Source organism: Histoplasma capsulatum (assembly GCF_000150115.1).
Source record: "Histoplasma capsulatum G186AR genomic scaffold supercont2.7, whole genome shotgun sequence".
NCBI lineage: Eukaryota > Fungi > Ascomycota > Eurotiomycetes > Onygenales > Ajellomycetaceae > Histoplasma > Histoplasma capsulatum.
The window spans coordinates 117023-134487 of record NW_025544807.1 but is presented as its reverse complement, the minus strand read 5'-3'; the positions used below and the strand labels follow the sequence as shown (position 1 = coordinate 134487).

Genomic DNA, 17465 nt, shown 5'->3' with positions numbered 1-17465 from the left:
TTTTATGAATGCTATTCACAGTATTGCAGTATGATATCCGTCTTACAGATGAGTACAGCGCATGTGGGATGAATTGGCCTCCTGACTTGGAGAATATTGAACCGTATCTCCGGTTTAAGAATGTCACCGAAGCGTTACATATTAATAGCGACAAACAAACTGGCTGGTCTGAATGCTCTGGTGCAGTAGGTGGCCATTTCAGGGCCCTGAAATCCAAGCCATCCGTCGAGCTGCTACCTGGACTTCTCGAGGAGGGCCTTCCGATTCTTCTATTCAGTGGACAGAAGGACCTGATATGCAATCACATCGGCACTGAAGACCTGATCAAGGACATGAAATGGTCTGGAGGGACAGGATTCGAACTCTCGCCCGGTATCTGGGCGCCACGACAAGATTGGACCTTCGAAGGTGAATCGGCAGGATTCTATCAAAAGGCCCGAAATCTGACATACGTCTTATTCTACAACGCAAGCCACATGGTGCCGTTCAACTACCCACGCCGCTCGCGCGAGATGCTCGACAGATTCATGGGAGTTGATATTGCGGACATTGGCGGCAACCCTGCCGACTCTCGAATCGACGGCGAAAAGGGCCCCGCAACCTCCGTCGGCGCGCATCCAAACAGTACAGCAGCCGCCGAGCGCGAGAAGGAGAAGGTGAAGTCCGCCATGTGGAAGGCATATTACAAATCCGGGGAAGTGGCGCTTATTGTCGTCGCCATCGCCGCTATCATATGGGGCGTTTTCATCTGGCGATCGCGTCAGAAGGACCAGGACAGAGGATACGAGTTCCGGGGCATCTACCCGATGCTGGGGTCGAGTAGCTCGGGATCCCTTCCTAGATATTCGAATAAACGGGGTAGACGTGGGCATGATGTTGAGGCGGTAAATATCTACGAGGCGGAGTTGGATGAGCGGCCAAGTCGGGTTGTTTCGGCGAGGTCGAGTAGAGAGCAGGAGCCTTATGTTGTTGGAGATGAGGACGGGAGTGATGTGGATGATGATACGTCTGACGAACGGAAAGGGCTCGTTGATAAACCCTAAAGCAAAGGGGAAGGGGAAAAGGAGGAGCGTGGTTTACCTGGAACACATCATGCTCCTGGGAATTTCTCTCAGGGTTTTGCCTCAGTACAGCCTTATATCTGGCTCACTGGCCCAACAACCGAACGGACTTCATATTCCACAGAACACAACCATCTAGCTGCTTACTTATCTATCTCCTACCTTCCCACCACCTCAGCTCAGCTATTCTCCATCTTCTATTCTCTCCTTGTCCTTTCTACTTTTTATATACTTTAATCCATGAACTATCCCTTTCTTTTTCATATATCGCAAATTATTTTGTTCTGTTTATATAATATATTCACGGCCCTTTTATACATCCTTGATATCCTTCTTTTTTTTTATTATTATTATTCTTTAAATTTATGGTGTTCAGGGATCTTTCTTCGCCATTTCTACTTTTATTTTCATTTTCATTTTTACTTTATTCAATTTGTCATTTTGGCTTGTTTCTTCCCCCTTTTTATTTCATAACTAATGCCATAAGGCTTGTTAGGCTTCATTTCTAGATATTTACAAGTCAGATATATTTGTCCCATTTCGTTATCATGTCTTCCCGCGGTTTTCTTACTTGTTGACATTCTATTACGCAAGCAAGGTGTTTCTGTGCAGGGTATCTAGGGCTATACAGGGCCCTTCCTTCAGAAACAAAGGACCGTTCAATAACATTTGGAAGTGTTTATTGTCCGGTAAATTCGCATCTGAGCGGTTAATTAATATATTATTGTTCTCCATTGCTAGTTCCCGGGGGGATTATTCGTGGACTAGATTCTCGGAGAATAACATATAGTTACCGTGATGAAAACGGGAGATGTACCTTCAGAGCATATTATTTTATAAGTAATCTAAATTGATCCAACTCTGTTCTGAAAATGCGAAACGATGAACGAAGTTTACATTATAGACCACCACCACCACCACCATCATCATCATCCTGATCATCTCTCCAGCCTCCAAACCTTCACATCTCCACCATCACCCGTACTTATCAGGACCTCCTCCTCTTCTCCCTCCTTACGCCCTTTATCAGCCCGCAGTGCCCAGCACACATGATTAACCTCGTAGATGCCGTGCGCAGCATCGATCATAGCGAGGACGTGCCATTCTGTTTGAGGGGTAGCCGTGGGCCCTGGTCGCGTCCGCGCTTGTTCTTCTGCTCGTGCATTATCACCATTCTTCTCGATACTACCTACATCTGCCGGTGGTGAGGGAGCATCCGTATCCAAGTTCATATTACCATTTGCGTTCGTAGTTGGAGAAGCCTCTTCTGGCCCCTGTGCTTCAACAAATCGCTCCTGGTATACTACAATCCTCCCATCCGCGCCTGTCGACGCGATCAGCCCGGTCCGTTTACTCCATGCAACGGAGTAGATGGACAGATCGTGCCGGCGTGGTAATTGGGACTGCTCAAGCCACTTTTCGTCAATATCGGCTGGGCGGATAATGCTGGGCATCGACGCAGGGCCGGATTTGGCGGTTGCAGGATGGCGAGCTTGTTTAGCCCATATGCGAATCGTGCGGTCGTCGGAGCAGGAAACTAGCCGGGGACCGGAAAGTGTACGCTGTTCAATCCATTCCTTCCGGAGCGCCTCTTCTGCACCATTCCCATCACCAGCGCCACTCATGGTAACAGGCACAGTACGCTCCACCTCGCCAGACTCCCATTCAACGCACCACACCGTACCTCCATGGCCTCTTAGACATGCCACCTGACCCCAATCATCGATATCCTCCCTCCACAATCGTATCGTATCATCGTAACTCGCGCTCACCAAACACTCTTCAGTTGGATGCCAGCTCACCCACTTCACATCGCCAGTATGCTCCTGCATAACCGCGACCGTTTCAAAGTTGTTATCGCCATCGTCCAAATCCTCCCAGATCCAGATGGACTTGTCGCGCGAGCAGGTTGCCAGCAAGGTGCCGGCCGGGGACCACGAAAGGGATTTTACCTCACTGTCGTGCCCGTCCAGAAGGACAGCGAAGCGCCACTCCTCATCGTCTTCTTCCTCGTTGTTCGAGTAGGAGTCGCCGTCGCCGTCATAGCCACCAGGCCCACCGCTTGTAGCGAGGCGATCGCCGTCATCGGCCCCGCGCCCGTATCCATCCCACCTCCTCCATACCCCGACTGTCGCGTCAAAACTCGCCGTCGCCAACACGCTTTCGCCTTTTACGAGCGGCTTCCATGCACAGCTGCGCACGCTGCGTTTGTGCCCGCCTGATATCGTTGAGAGTAAGGTGAAATTCTGAAGTGAGTAGATGCGCACGGTTTTGTCGGCGCTGCAGGTTGCGACGAAGGGGAGGCGTGGGTGCGGGGCTGTGAGCCAGGTGCGCTCGAGAGAGGGAGGTGTAAGTGGGGATAGGAGGGTGATGGTTCCAGAGGGGCTTGTGGGCATTTTTTAAATGTGTGTTTGCGCTAGTGGTGAGGGGGAAGCGGGAGGTGCTAAGACGGCGGTGGGTGCGGCGGGCGGAAAGCGAATGTTATCCGCACAGAGGCTTGTAATCGTCTTGGTGCGGTTAATCCCTCTGTTTATTATATAACTTAGATCAATTTAAGCCACATAGCTAGTCTGCATTACACAGTATTAGCATGGTATATAAAAGCAACCAAGCAGGGATTGCCCCCTTCTTCAAGTACCCCTCACAAAACACTTCCCCTCTCTGCCCATATCACCCGGGTAGTTCAACTCACCTGCCATGTAAAGAATGGTAATTTAGCTTATAGTTCGATATCCCGATGGATATCCGCAAATCCCTAAATGATATGAGTGACAATCAGTCAAGCTTGATTAATTGTCGATATTTTCTATTTCTTCCCGAGGGCGGAGGTTTGGAATTTCCCGATGCGGCTGGATTGATTGAGTTTTTTAACTTTATTAGATAAGCATAAACGATGATGTCACTGTCAACAATCTATTTTGGTCTTTGAATAAAAACATTGGCTCAAAACGCAAGAAATATCACCATACAGCTATATAAATATCATATTGAAATACTAAGAAAACATATTATTCCAAGAAATCAGATTGCGAAAGAGAGAGAGAGAGAGAAAATGAAGAGGAGGAAGATAGAGAGAGAAATCAATCTCATTACTTCCCGTCCATTCCGGAATGCGTAACAATTATCTATTGTACTGTGACAGTGAAAATAGGAAGATACAAACCTGTTCATCGTCTCCCGTGAGGTTGAGGTAGGGCAATTCGCCACTTTCCGAACCAACACTCTCGAATCCTAACCAAAACTATTTCAAAAAAAGACCAAGAAAAAGAAAGAAAACAATAAGGAACAAAAAAGAAAATGATGAAATGCCAAAAAAAATCGTCTCTCGCCCTGATTAGTTCAATCTCTTCCAGTTCTCATTCCCATGCGTATGACAGAAAAGAAAATACAAAATATAAAAATATGAGCGGTATGCAAAAAGCGCGAAGGTCTGAATCGACAGAAAAACTGAAAACGAGATACAGCAAGGGAAATAAAAATAGGAAGAAAGATAGAAAGCTGGGATAAAAGATAAAAATAAGGTAGGGGACACAGCATCTCTCAAAACGAAAAAGATCGGGTATGATCGTACAAAAAACCAACCACGCATCTACCACGCATGAGCAAAGTAAGGCCAACGAAACCAACCCCCTCACCCCCCATCCTTCACCCTTGCCTGCTCTCACGATCCTCCTCCCTCTCGCCCCAAACCTCCTCGTAAACCATCCCATGACACAACCAATCCACCTCCCTAACCTTCCCTAAGCTCTCCACAATCTTCCCAACCTCATTCACAAACTCCGGCATCCCCGCCGCAGCCAGACTTTGGCTCGCCGTCGCTGTCGTCCGCACCCGCTCACTAGCGCTCGACGCACTGAGGCGCGCGAGAACGTGTGCTCGCAGTCGTGAGAGCATCAGTTTTGTCACCGGGTCGGTGAAGCAGTCTACGTTTGTGGCGTTGGTGTTGTTGCCCGTGTCTGAGCCTGAAAATGGTGATGAGGACGAAGAGGGGGAGGAGTGAGAGGAAGAAAGTAATGCGACTGTATCAGGTGAAATAGAGATGGCCGACGAGTTCGTGGCTGCAGCTGTGGCTGTGGCCGTGATAGACGCTGCAGTCGCAGGGCTGAGAACGCGTTTAATAGTGGAAAATAGCTGCGCCCGTGTTGATGCGGGCATGGCGTGAGAAGATTCCAGGATTGACTGGACGCGCTCCGGTTTTATGTCGTTGAAATCAAGGGTCATGATTCGTTCTGCTTCGCTCTTCCATTGTGAGCGGACGTCGCGTTTAAGGAGATTCTTGGCGCTGAGCAGGATCGAGGCCGTAGCTGCAATCATGAAGGCACGTGAACGTATTTGCTCAAGGTGTCCGCGATCCATATCTAAGGTTTCAGGAATGAGTTCAGGAGATAGACGTCTGTTGCTTAAGACCAAGTCAACGATGCCCTGTGCGTAGATCTTGGCTGCGGGTGGTTTATAATCCAGATTCATATTGTCCGGGTCACGTTTCTTCATGTCCTCGATGATTGTGTTACGGTTCACACGCCAGAATTCCCGGGTCCTCTCAAGAGTGATAACCCCTTCCTGCAAAAGTCGTGAAAACACACGCTGCTCGTATCCTGGTCCTTCCTGGATGAGCTGCGGAGCCGCAACATGGAGCAGAAAATTGGTATGATCTAAGGATAAAAGATCGATGATGCCCATCAATCTCGCAAGGCGGTCAATTGCATCGCCCGAAGTGTCAGAGGCAAAGGCCTTGACTTCAGGATCGCGGTATGGGGCACAAAGCTTTGGTAGAATATTGCTCATGAACTCGAAAAATGCATCGTACGAAAAAGTGCCTGCATTACACTGGTTTTCAACATATTTCGGGTCGAGGACCTCGCTGATCAAAACATGTAACGAATTTCCAGGTCTTAGGGAACGAAGCAGTCTGTCCTGAATGACGCTGGCCATCGCTACCGTCCAAGTAGTCCCCAGCCCTTTAGCGATATCTTTCCTCATCATCTCACACATAAGATTCATGATCTGGAGTCGTATGGCTGTATATGGCCCTTGATCAATTTTGTACTCCCTGTTTATCAAAAGCTCGTGCACAAGCGCCCTATTATCCGGAAGAGCGGTCAAGGCCTTCGCAAAACGATCGCGGGGGGTCATTTCCTGCTGATCCAGCTGGGCGAGAGCCAAGTGATCTGCGGTGGAGAACGATTCGCAGATAGGTGACTTTGCAGGCTCTGGGAGCAACTCTGCAGACGGAGGCACACTCGTGGCGCGGGGGATAGACTGCTGCGAAGCTCCGTTTTTCAACTTGTCTCGTTTAGATTTCCTCAAAGCCTGTTTCACCATTGACATCGCCTTCTCGGCACCTGCCAGTCTCTTAAGACGTGCAAGCAACAAAATTTGATTCTGGCGAATGCCTTTCTGATAGTCATCCGCAGCACCCCCTTCACGGTCATCCTTGACCGTCTGCCAGATGAGCTCTAGCTCAATGAATTGTGCTAGCATGATTTCGATCAAGACTGAGGAGTCGTGGGTCTTCCAGGCGTGGAATGCGGAAAAGAAAGTATTATAGGACTCCGACAATGCCTGAAGATCGGTGGTAAGCGAGGCAGGCCATACCCCAATAGCCGATAATTGAGAAATAACTTGCTCAAAAATAACTAGCAAATCCCGACCCTTGGCAATAAGATCCTGCTCCTGTTCCCCATTGCTGCTTAGAACTTGTGCTGGATGGGCCAAGATCAAATAACTGCTAAGGAATGTACGGACAGCGCCACGTTCACCCATGGCACCGCCTTCTGTATCCTGTAAACCGCACAGCCGGAGAACCTTGGCCGTCACAGTCAAGAGTTTCTCCTCAGAGAGCAACGCCCCAACTTCCTCAAAACTCAAAGCGCGGATCCGCTCCAATGAAAGATCAACCTCTCGAAATTCCCTGACAACGGTGCGGGCATAGTGATTGCGCCATGCCCGCTGGATAATCCGCGTAGCACTAGTCCGGCTCAGCTGCTTGACGGCCACCTTCGCGAGCTTCTTCTCCTCAGCTGCTGCAAGACTCGTAGTTCGTGGTCGCCGTGTATTTTGCTGATAAAGCAGCCTTCTTTTCTCTGCCTCTGCAAATTTCTCCGCCATCTCCAATCGCTGCCTAGCATGTTCCGCCGCCTTCCTCTCCTTCATATCCTCAGCTTTCTTCTTTGCTCTTCGAACCTCCTCCTCGCACTTGGCGGTAATTTCGGCCAGCAACTTCTCACGCGCCTGCTGCGCAGCCAGTGCCCTTTCCTCCCGCAAGATGTGTTTGGACTCATTCTTCGCAAGTGCAGCACGAAGTCGCACCTTTTCCGCATGTGCTGCGCGGTCAGCAAGGCGCGCTTTACGGGATTCGATGATGGATGCACGGCGTAGGTGTTGCGCAACATGATCACTGTGGGGTCCCCCGTGGGCAGATATATTTGAGTGCAATGAGGATATCGAGCTGCGGCGGGAGGAAGTAGCAGAAGCGCGTCTACGGCCGTTTGATTTTTGGTAGAAACGAGCCGCAAGTTTAGCTGGTAAGGCGCTGACAGTGTTCAGGTCGTCTGATGACATATCTACGTCGGCTTCGTTGGCAGCGGTGGACGGGGCGGCCTGGGCCGCATCAGGGAGATGCATTTCCAGGTCGGAATTCCGGCGGACGATCATGGTTTTAACGATAATGTTTGGGGGTGGGGGAGGGACGGGTAAACCAGAAATTTTAAAAGTTTCGTAGGATAGCGATTCTCAGGTAAAGATAGGAAGCTGCCAAAACGAACAAAATCGACAATGTAAAAATGGTAGAGGAGGTTTGTTTCCAAGGCTCCAACGGCCAGAGTTGACAAAACTGTTGCCGTTTCGGGCAGCCTGAACAACAAGTTCTCCCAAGACGACACTGCTTCAGCTAATGAGTCTTGGTTCTGGGTAATAAACGGGAGATACAGTCATCCGTAAGCGGTTTCAGAGAGGCTGGGATGGAGCGGGATGGTGAAACGAGAATCCGCCAATGGCCAAAAACAAAGACCCGAAGACCAGGGTGGCGAACCACTGGACGCGGAAAAGCAAGAATGAAGGTATCGGTAGCTGGTCGAGGAAGAGGTTATTCGTCGAACCAACAGGACAGGGCAGATAGACTGCCGAATGCTAAGGAGTGAGCAGAAGAGAAAAAGAAAGAAGAAGAGGAAGTGGAGGAAGAAGAAGAAGAAGAAGAAGAAGCCGCAACTGGGAGGAAGAAGCTGGATGAGGTCAGGTCATGTGGGAGGCACAGGTACTTTTTTGGTACCTAAAGATTCAATACATTCTACAGCAAAACTGGAGGTACCTCCCGAGTACTTTTCAAAATTTCCTTTGGGGCCGGATCTGAAACAATCCTGGCAAAACTCGTTCCCAGATCAAGGAACAGTCTTGGATATTTGATGACGATTGGGCGGCTTACCTTGGCGGGATATCCGGCTGCTGGTTGGTTCCAGTTCTGGTGGAGGAATCTTGGAACCGGCGCTAAGATAGGAGATACAGCTTACCGCTGGAAACGAGGCGATTCAAGTTTACTCCCGATGCAGACACAAGATCATACGCAGTAACAATATGGCTGGGGTGGGGCACGTCACAAATTGGAGGAGGCGAGCTACAATGCCTCAAAATACCCAAAACGGATCCATCTACGGAGTACCAGTACCGCCAGAAAAAACTCGATAATAGCTGTAATTATTCAACTTCCTTAAAAAAAAAAAAAAAAATAAGAGCCAAAAAGGCACAATCACAACCTCCCCACCTCCAAAACACTCACAGGAACCTGAACAACCTTATCCCGCACGTAATCCGCAAAACCCTTCCCCAGACAATCTAGCTTGGTCGAACTACTCACCCCGCGCCCCAAAATTCCGTATATCACAAAATGCACCGCCCACAATTTCGGGAACTCAACCCGCTCGATAAAGTATCCATCATCGTCTTTGCCCAATAGCGCCCGCATCCTCTCTCGTGTCATGAAGCTGCGGAACCAATCCCACTGGCCCGCTGACCGCACGAAGATGCCCAAGTTGATGTTGGCTCCCTTATCCCCTGATCGCGCGAGGGCGATGTCGCCGAGGCGCATGCGCGTTGTCGGGCCGAGCGTGCTCAGGTCTATTGGGGAGATAGTATCATAGTTTTTCCGCGCCTCGAGGGGTTCGAAGGTCGGCGGGTGGCCGGCGGGGATTGGTGATGAGGTGGCTGTGAATTCTTGGCCACCATCACCCATACCGGGGCGTGAGGGGCTGAGAATGTTTACAGTTTCCTTGAGGGAATGTTGTTGGTAGAGAGCTGGGCAGAACGCGAGGTAAGGGCGTGGCAGGGCCGTTCGTCGATCTAGGGAGAGATGGAAACCTAAGAGGAGATCAGCATTAACTTATGGGTTAGGTCAATTTGCGGCAGTTGTGTTCGTTGTGCAGTTACCTGAGAAGTGCTGCATGGCAAACTCGCCCATGACCATCGGTACCGCCATGACGGTGTTTGCATCCCCGGCCTGCACGAATACACGACAATATGTTGTGCTCTGAAATTGACTGGACGGATTGGCAGCCGGGGTCCCAAGCCTGCATTCCCATCACTGTTAGACAAGATCTAAATAGTCCGAACTAGACGGACAGGAGCTGACACTTGAAATTCCAAAAAGTGGAATTTATCCGCAGTATAACCCCTCTGTGCTAGTCCGAATCGCATCTGTTTCTCGAATAGCTTCCATTTCTTATCTGTGCCGTAGCCCGTTGCGTTTACCAGAAGCTGAGATTCGTAGCCTCCTCGGTAGAAAATCGCTAATTTTGTCGTGGGAGGAGAGCAAGAAGGTTGGGGCTCCTACGCTCCGGTTCCTATTTTAACTTCCTTGGTACGAGGGATAGGTAGTTTAATCATCTGCTTGCTCCGAGGATTTTGACAGCTAGCTTGAGTCGAAGGTGACGGCGGTACATACATTTGCCATAGTGCACTCGTTCGTGTTTGAGAGCGTGCGACAGTATATGGCCCGAGATGACTCTGGAGCATGAAGGTAGGTAGGTCTCTTGAATGCGGGATATGGGGAGGATCTCTACAACCAGTAAACGGTTAACAGACCATCTTCCAAATGGATCTTCGATTTATTTACGGAATCCACGAGTTGGCAATTGAATGTTCGCCAGAAACCGAGACTGTGCCCACTGTGATGAGGGACAAATAAATACAGCCAAAGGATCATGTACGAGTGAGTATTCATCAACCAGCTCAACAAAACGTGGATGGTTTGAACCAACCGACCATGTTCCATCGCGAGTTGTCCGCAGGTTAGCCAACGCCACCAGTATTCGGCCCTGAAGAAGCCAGAAGCCGATCTGTAACCTCCAGACTTCGGTCCGGCTGCGATGTGATTGCGTGTTTCTGAGATACTAATGCGCCAGTGAGATATATTCGCGATTCTGCTTACCAATTGCCAGGCAAGATAGTTAACTAAGCGAATTGGAATCGTTGGAACCTCGAGTCTTCAAAGCATGGATTAACCCAGAACAAAGGACGGGCAAGCATCACCAGCCTTGCTTGTATGAAAGGGATTAAATAAATCAGCCCACGGGTGTTGCGTCCCGCCCCCGAGCTGTGTGTATAAATACAGATAATCTTCCCCTTTGACTTCGTCCTTTCATTGTCCCTTCCCCTCCACTCGAACGAACTCGCCGCCTGTACCGACGCACCAACTCTCAAGCCCAAGAATCAAGAAATACAAGACGGCATCGAAAATAACCATGGCCGACACACAACATGAATACAAATTCAATGTCACCATGAGCTGTGGCGGCTGCTCCGGCGCCGTGGAGCGTGTCCTCAAGAAACTTGATGGTAAGCTGCTGGTTATCTTTGCGGGGTAACCTTGGTCTCAATGATAATCGCCCCTCCAAAAAAAAAAGAAAAAGAAAAAGAAAAAAGATAGAAAGGAAAGGAAAGGAAAGGAAAGAAACAGAAACAGAAAAAGGAAAAAGGAAAAAGACCCAAAATCATCACAGAAATCTATACAACCCTTCCACTCCGTCCCCAGCTTCTCATTTCCTCCCCACCAAAATAATAACAACCCCTTCAAGACACCACTCGAAACTAACCTCTCTCCCCCAACACCCTAAACAGGCGTCAAATCCTACACCGTCAGCCTCGAGTCTCAAACTGCAACTGTCCTCGCAGAACCTTCGCTCGAATACGACACCGTGCTCAGCACTATCAAGAAGACGGGCAAGACCGTGAATAGTGGCGTGGCGGATGGTGTGCAGAGGGACGTGTAATGGCTATATATATATACATATACATATTCAGTGGCCTGATGCGTATATTAGGGCATGATGTCGGATTGAGCGAGTTGGCGGGCCTGATCGCGCACGGCGCCCATCGTTAAGGGCTTACATTCCTATTTCAGTTGACGGGAGGGACGGACCATAGCTGGAGAGGAAGAGAGGAAGAAAACGCTGTATTTTTTTTTCCCTTAACGTTTTTCTTTGACGTTCACCTTTTGCATGGATGGATTCCCTACGTACGACCAGCTCTCTTGATTTCTCCGATTCCTTTTTCTTTTATGCACGAAGGGCTTTGGGTAAGGAGGGTGGGAATACAGAGCGAGATCATCTCATTCATTAATTTTCCGGGACCTCTTACGGATTGCAATCGTGTCAGTAACCATTACGAAGTATCTGTCAGAAACAAGTTTTTAGAAATATTTGTTCTGATGATCCGCTGCTCTAACATTGGCTTGCCCTGCCATTCTAGATAGACCATTCCTGTCATGTAGCATACACTGTATACAGGAAATCGGCGGCCAAAATAGAACTCTTCTCTAGGAGATTAATAAACCCATATCAATTGGCTCCATTGGAGTTTCAAGATATTATGTACAGACATTACTTCAATTCTCTTCCCGGGCAAATTGGGGTATCGAGTAACTACTGTACAGTATTGCCGTACCGGGAGAGAGAATGACACAAATGGTAAAATGTAAATACCAAATAAGAAATATGTAGAGTAGCCATGATAGTCCCGGGGAATAGTGTAATCCGCGAAGATCGACAATTTCTCCACAATACACCAAACCACTCAATGCGAGTTTCCACCGCCCGTTTATTGACTTCGTAGACATGTCACCGCTTGTCCCTGCTATAATTATAATGCATTCCAACACCGGCTCTATAAACGCATAGATTTAAACTTTAAACTCTTTCTTTTGAGGGAGAGGGAAATATTCTAGAAATCCAGGAGAAAGCGCTGTTTGTGAAAAATAATCCCTCTTAATCACCCAGAACGATGCTTGCGCGTTCGGGCGGGATTCGTTCATAGTATAAGGGTGGGCTGCGAGGTCGCTTTCGCAGGCTGCCGTCTCGGATTAAGTGGTGCTGCATGCCATCGCCATTGTGGTACCTTCTACCGAATTATTTAGTTAGTGAATCAAGATCGAAACAGTATAAAAAGAGACGAAGGAAGTAAACGGAAAGAACATCGATGTTAGTCGATTGGGCGCTGAAACAGATCATTTGTGAGAAAATCAAATCTGTCGCTTCATTGCATACCGTCCATCGTCATCAATAGAGAGCCGACCAGTTCGCGAATCATAAAAAGCCGAAGAAGGCTGGGAAGGATTCAACATTGGGCGGCCATTTCGGGGAGGGAAATCTGAACCAACATAGAATGGACTATTGGGCTCAGGAACGGGGGCTACTCGAGAGGAAAATGTTTGTGCCGAATGAGAAAGATCCGACTGTGATTCAGCTCGGACTCGGTCGTATGCCCTGAACGCACCACGGGGTACATGTCTTGTTTGGCGAGGGCTAGCTGGGGCTGCTGGCCTCCTTTGTGGCTCATGCCTGAAAGACCCATCCGCATCCTGCAAATTAACAGGACGCACAAAGTCGTGAGAGTGAAGACTAGAAATTCGAGTATTTTCATCAGGAAAAATTTTTCGCCTAATGGAGGTTTCTTGTGCAACAAAAACTGGACGGCTTGCATCCCTAAATGAATTTGGACCTCTTGGGTCTACAAAGTCTTCATAGTCAAAAACCTGACGTTGAGGACGATTGAAATTGGGAAAATGGTTAGGTCTGACGGGTCGCCCGTCATCCCTGACCATATCAAAACTAGGTTTATCAGATGCAGAGACAAAGCGAGGAGATTCTAAAATATTCTGACTGGAAAGACCGTGACGAGCACCATGGGAAATAGGAGCTTCATATCGACGTCCATGTTCGGGATGATCAGAGAAGCCACTGGAGAAATGTGAACTTGAGGGAATAGGATCAAGAGGCCTTTTAGCACCAATTGGAAGTCGCTCAAGATGGTGGCCCAGAACTTCAGGGCGTTCATTTGATGAGAGTGGTTTCTGCTCCGTGTGAAAAAACGAAACATCCGAGGAACCTGGTTTACGATAAGCTGGGGGATCGTATGGCCCCAACGGCAAGGATATATATGCGCTGTCTCGATCTCTATCCACGGGAGATCTTCCACGGATAGTATTATATTCTACTCGTTGTCTTTTTTGTGAGAAGGTGTGGCTGTCTTTGTTAATGTCAATTAAGTTCATCTTGCCTGAGACCTCCTCAATACGAGGGTTGGCAGGCTTCATCTGGTATGGTGGAAATTCATCTGGAACTCTTTTGCGGGGTAACAGGTCCGGCTGTTCCACTGTTTGGTTTCTGAAATGGCTAGGCGGCTCTGGTCCTTCAATTGATGGGAGCACGCAATGTTCCTGATACTCACTGATATCCCCTCCACGGTGGGAGGGAAAATGCAAATCTCCAGAAGGTATACGGTATCTCCTTTCATCGGGGTAATTTTCTAGTACATTTGGGGAGATAAGAGTAGGAGACAACTGCTTGGGTTTTTGAACTATTATCTCCCGTTCGGGCCATGTGGAGATGTTGGCTCTTTCAAATATAGCACCATCAGCTAATTGGATTCGATCAGGCGGCCCTGCTCGAGATTTCTAATTTTCGGGTAAGTTGGTTGGTTGTTGTCAGTACCAATGCTAGAGTAAGGGCAAGTACAAGTAGGGACCGGTCATATTATTGGCTTATGCGAGTTAACTTACATTCGGTTCGAGAAAATATGGGCTGCTATCTAATGGCAGGGGATCGATCGTGTTCAGAGGTTGGTTAACGAGTGTTTCATTAGTAGAATCATAGAGCCGTGGAGGGCGCCATACGCCGGTAATCGATTCAGAGACAAGAGGGCGTGTGGGGTGGCCATTCAGTCTTCCCGTTTCCTGCAAGGGATCCTGCATGGTAGGAGGAACGGAATAGCGATCAACCACATAGTTATCAGGCCTAACTATATCAGGTAAATATTCACCAGCTTTGTATCGGTTGCGGGCTCGATCCCAGGCTTGGTATCGACTAAAGCCCCTACGATCCGGCCTTTTCTTGTCTACAACCTTTCTCTTTCGCGAAGGCTGTGGTACAAATCTGAACCCAGATGGAGCTTCATCCTCAGAGAAATCCTGGACAGCTCCATGGTCACCAACGGGAAGGTTTCCATAGTTCATAGGCCTTGTTTGGAGTTCTCCTGTTAGGGCTTTATTCGATACAACCTCAACGCTCGATTGTCGACCCTCTCTGGAGAAGCTCTCGTCAGCAAGGTCACTCTCGTCTTCCTCGTCATCTTCGTCATCAGAAATAACAATAACCTCGCGGAATACATCTTCCAAAACGGTCTTGCCATTTTCATCGTCGCCTCGCCATTGAACTAGCTTAGCAAGAGTGGGCTCTTCAACCGCAGCTCTGGCATCCTGAAAAGAAGTGATTCTGAGTAGCCGATCATAGTCAGTATAGACGTGACGAATATGAGCTACAACAGCTAATTGCACGCGGCGCGCAAGCGGTAGTTCGACGGCAGTCCCGACTTTTCTTTTGCCCTAAAATTGAGTCAGCAACGAACCCCAACGTGGCAATCAACACACCTTTTGGAACGCCGTTTTGATTATCCGGTTCAAGTCTTTTGTCGGGATATTGGGGAATAAATCCTTGATTGCATCCTTCGCTTCCACGTTGATTGTATTTTGGGATACATCCGAAGCAGCCCGTTTTTCCCTACCAAGGTTCTTGGTCAGACGCCGAGAGGAAGATGCTGCTTGGTATGGAACGACTTTCCCTGTCGACGAAAGAAATAGACCCCGTTCCATACAGATTGTTGCCACAACAACACTAGGGAAGTGATAACCAATCCTATGCACCTGTTGCGAAAGGTCGTGCATTCGTTGATGAGGCGTTGTCTAGAGATGTCAGTGACAAGAATACAAAATTCAAACTCGCAAGTGAAAGTTGGAGGACAGCCAACAGACCGAAACAGCAAAGACCTGGAGCCCATCTTGTCGACACATCTCCTTGCATGCATTAGTAAACTTGGGGTTGCCCGCAGGTATAAAGGTGTAGCCCGGAGGAGCCTTGGCTTCGAACGAGATCTGTGGGCCTTATGTTAAAAAGTTCTGATCCAAAGTTCCGATATGGCTCAGTTAAGTCACATACAACACTGCGAAGTTTCTTTTTCTCTTGGGTAACGGTCTCCATTATAATTTTATGTTTTCGGATCTTGGGTTTTGGGACCCTGCTTCGAGCGCGCAGGGCGGCTTGCGCCGACGTGGCTCGAGCAATCACCCGCGTCATATTTATCGGAGGGAAAGGGTTCACACGATACCAGTTTATAATCCGTAGTCTAGTACATACTCCTGACGACAGATGTGCAGATCAAAGGCACAAGAAGGTGTCGGGAGAGAAACAAAAACTTGGAAAACCTATATCATCAGTGTGCACTGTACATGAACGCACGCTGGGACTCAACAAATCCAGATAATGATATGAAGTTCCAGCATAATCATAGATATGCGGAGATTCTATTTCCTGAGCCCAGGAAGACACTGTCGTTGGGAGAAACGACGACAGATGTCGTGTTGAGAAAGGAAGAAGAGTTGGGTTCCAAAAGGGAAGATTGGAAGTGGGAAGGCTGGGCAAACGCTAGTCTTAAAATGGAAGCGCCACAATCAGCATCTAAAAAGTGGGAAGCTATATTACTAACACTAACTAAGCTCCTAGTTGCTCGTATTTAACCACTGCTAACAGTACGCTCGAAGCTCCGGTTAGGGTGAGGGTTAGTTAAAGGGAATTGGCTTGAGAGATAAGCACGAAATGACCATCTCTCATTGAAGTAATAGCTAGCATAATTATTAACATAGCGAAACCACAGCAGCCAGGATACAAACTAGGTGGATATTCAACTCCACTGACCTTAGCACCAATGGGGATAAGCGTGGTATCTAAACTTCTTGGCTTGTCAAATTCCGCTGCGGGCAATTTCGAAGGTGTGAAATTACTTTGTAGTTACTCATAACCCTATCAAATAGAGGAGGCCCTAGCCAGGTGGATTGCGTTGAATGATACCTGAGTTCATTGACGTTTTAGTTGTGCCGTTGAGGCTACTAGTACTTTCAGCCTAACTCCATCCCATCGCTTCCGTTTCTTCCAGCAATGTTTGTACTACCCTAGGCACCTGCGATTGCCTTACCAATCCTGCAGTGAGCACGGTACTCTCCTCTCTTGTCATTCTTTTGAAAGAAAGAAAAATCATTATTTTATATCTTATGCTCATTCTTTGTCATAGATGTTGCTTACTGTCGCTGCGCTCGAAGCCCAATCCCGTAAAATTGCCGTCCTCCATGCTTACAGACATCTATATAGAACCGGCTTGCAAACCATACGGTATTCCAGCCCTGCACGTTATGTCCTCCTCTGGACCCTCCGGAAATCGTTTCGAAACGGCACGCCAAAAGAGTTCAATCCCCAGAGAATTGTGAATACACTCGAATTTCTTCGACTGGCGTCTAGCTCCACCAGCACTGAGCACAAGATCATCAAGAATCTTTTGCACGTCAGATTCTGGCAGCAACCCCAAAAGCTTGCGTTGGGAGATACCAAATTGTAAGATGAATTTCATCCAGGGATTGTACAATTTTTCTCCTTCTCCGTATCTAATAGTCCCACCAGTTTTGATGCCCAAACCGGAGTACGTTCCCAGATGAGGAGTGCAGCATACAGGCCATTCGAGATGACTCTGAAGATGCTTAATGAAAGCCTTGGTCTCTGTCTTAGATGAGGAAATAGCTTGTGCATTTATCTTCATCAGGACATCCCATTGCCATATCGGAAGATTCTGGCAAACCAACTACGCTTCAAATATGTCAGGATAAGAATTAAGACTCTCAAATCAACCGTGGGTTAGCCGCAATTGGATCTCGAAGAGCTTTGAGACCTAACCACATAAAAATGCTAGCAAGGGAATTGATAGGGTTACCATCTAGTATATAATATCTACCAACCAACCCAGTAGATGAACCAAACAATCTGTAAATTAACATAAATATAAACACAAAAAAAGGAAACAATCCCTTACACGCCTAGA

General features: G+C 48.1%; 6 protein-coding genes across 6 annotated transcripts; 2 read left to right on the top strand and 4 right to left on the bottom strand.

The window, feature by feature from the left end:
- Positions 1 to 68: 68 nt before the first annotated feature.
- On the top strand, positions 69 to 1388 carry HCBG_05330 (pheromone processing carboxypeptidase Kex1; the record flags this gene model as incomplete). Its single annotated transcript, XM_045432379.1, has 1 exon — positions 69 to 1388. The coding sequence occupies one exon, from the start codon at positions 69 to 71 to the stop codon at positions 1041 to 1043; it is 975 nt and encodes a 324-aa protein (XP_045286495.1).
- Positions 1389 to 1772: 384 nt separating this feature from the next.
- Positions 1773 to 3457, bottom strand: HCBG_05329 (WD domain-containing protein; the record flags this gene model as incomplete). The annotated part of the gene is made up of 1 exon (XM_045432378.1): positions 1773 to 3457. One exon carries the CDS (start codon positions 3455 to 3457, stop codon positions 2000 to 2002), a length of 1458 nt encoding a protein of 485 aa, XP_045286494.1.
- A 709-nt stretch (positions 3458 to 4166) lies between these two features.
- On the bottom strand, positions 4167 to 7715 carry HCBG_05328 (uncharacterized protein; the record flags this gene model as incomplete). Its single annotated transcript, XM_045432377.1, has 1 exon — positions 4167 to 7715. The coding sequence occupies one exon, from the start codon at positions 7713 to 7715 to the stop codon at positions 4707 to 4709; it is 3009 nt and encodes a 1002-aa protein (XP_045286493.1).
- A 1075-nt stretch (positions 7716 to 8790) lies between these two features.
- HCBG_05327 (uncharacterized protein) lies at positions 8791 to 10002 on the bottom strand (the record flags this gene model as incomplete). The annotated part of the gene is made up of 4 exons (XM_045432376.1): positions 8791 to 9410; positions 9480 to 9619; positions 9682 to 9878; positions 9994 to 10002. The coding sequence occupies 4 exons, from the start codon at positions 10000 to 10002 to the stop codon at positions 8803 to 8805; spliced, it is 954 nt and encodes a 317-aa protein (XP_045286492.1).
- Positions 10003 to 11875: 1873 nt separating this feature from the next.
- Positions 11876 to 15676, bottom strand: HCBG_05326 (uncharacterized protein; the record flags this gene model as incomplete). The annotated part of the gene is made up of 5 exons (XM_045432375.1): positions 11876 to 12446; positions 12593 to 14001; positions 14107 to 14928; positions 14974 to 15285; positions 15539 to 15676. 5 exons carry the CDS (start codon positions 15674 to 15676, stop codon positions 12314 to 12316), a joined length of 2814 nt encoding a protein of 937 aa, XP_045286491.1.
- Positions 15677 to 15867: 191 nt separating this feature from the next.
- HCBG_05325 (uncharacterized protein) lies at positions 15868 to 17304 on the top strand (the record flags this gene model as incomplete). The annotated part of the gene is made up of 4 exons (XM_045432374.1): positions 15868 to 16064; positions 16533 to 16581; positions 16668 to 16984; positions 17051 to 17304. The coding sequence occupies 4 exons, from the start codon at positions 15868 to 15870 to the stop codon at positions 17157 to 17159; spliced, it is 672 nt and encodes a 223-aa protein (XP_045286490.1).
- Between the last annotated feature and the right edge of the window lie 161 nt (positions 17305 to 17465).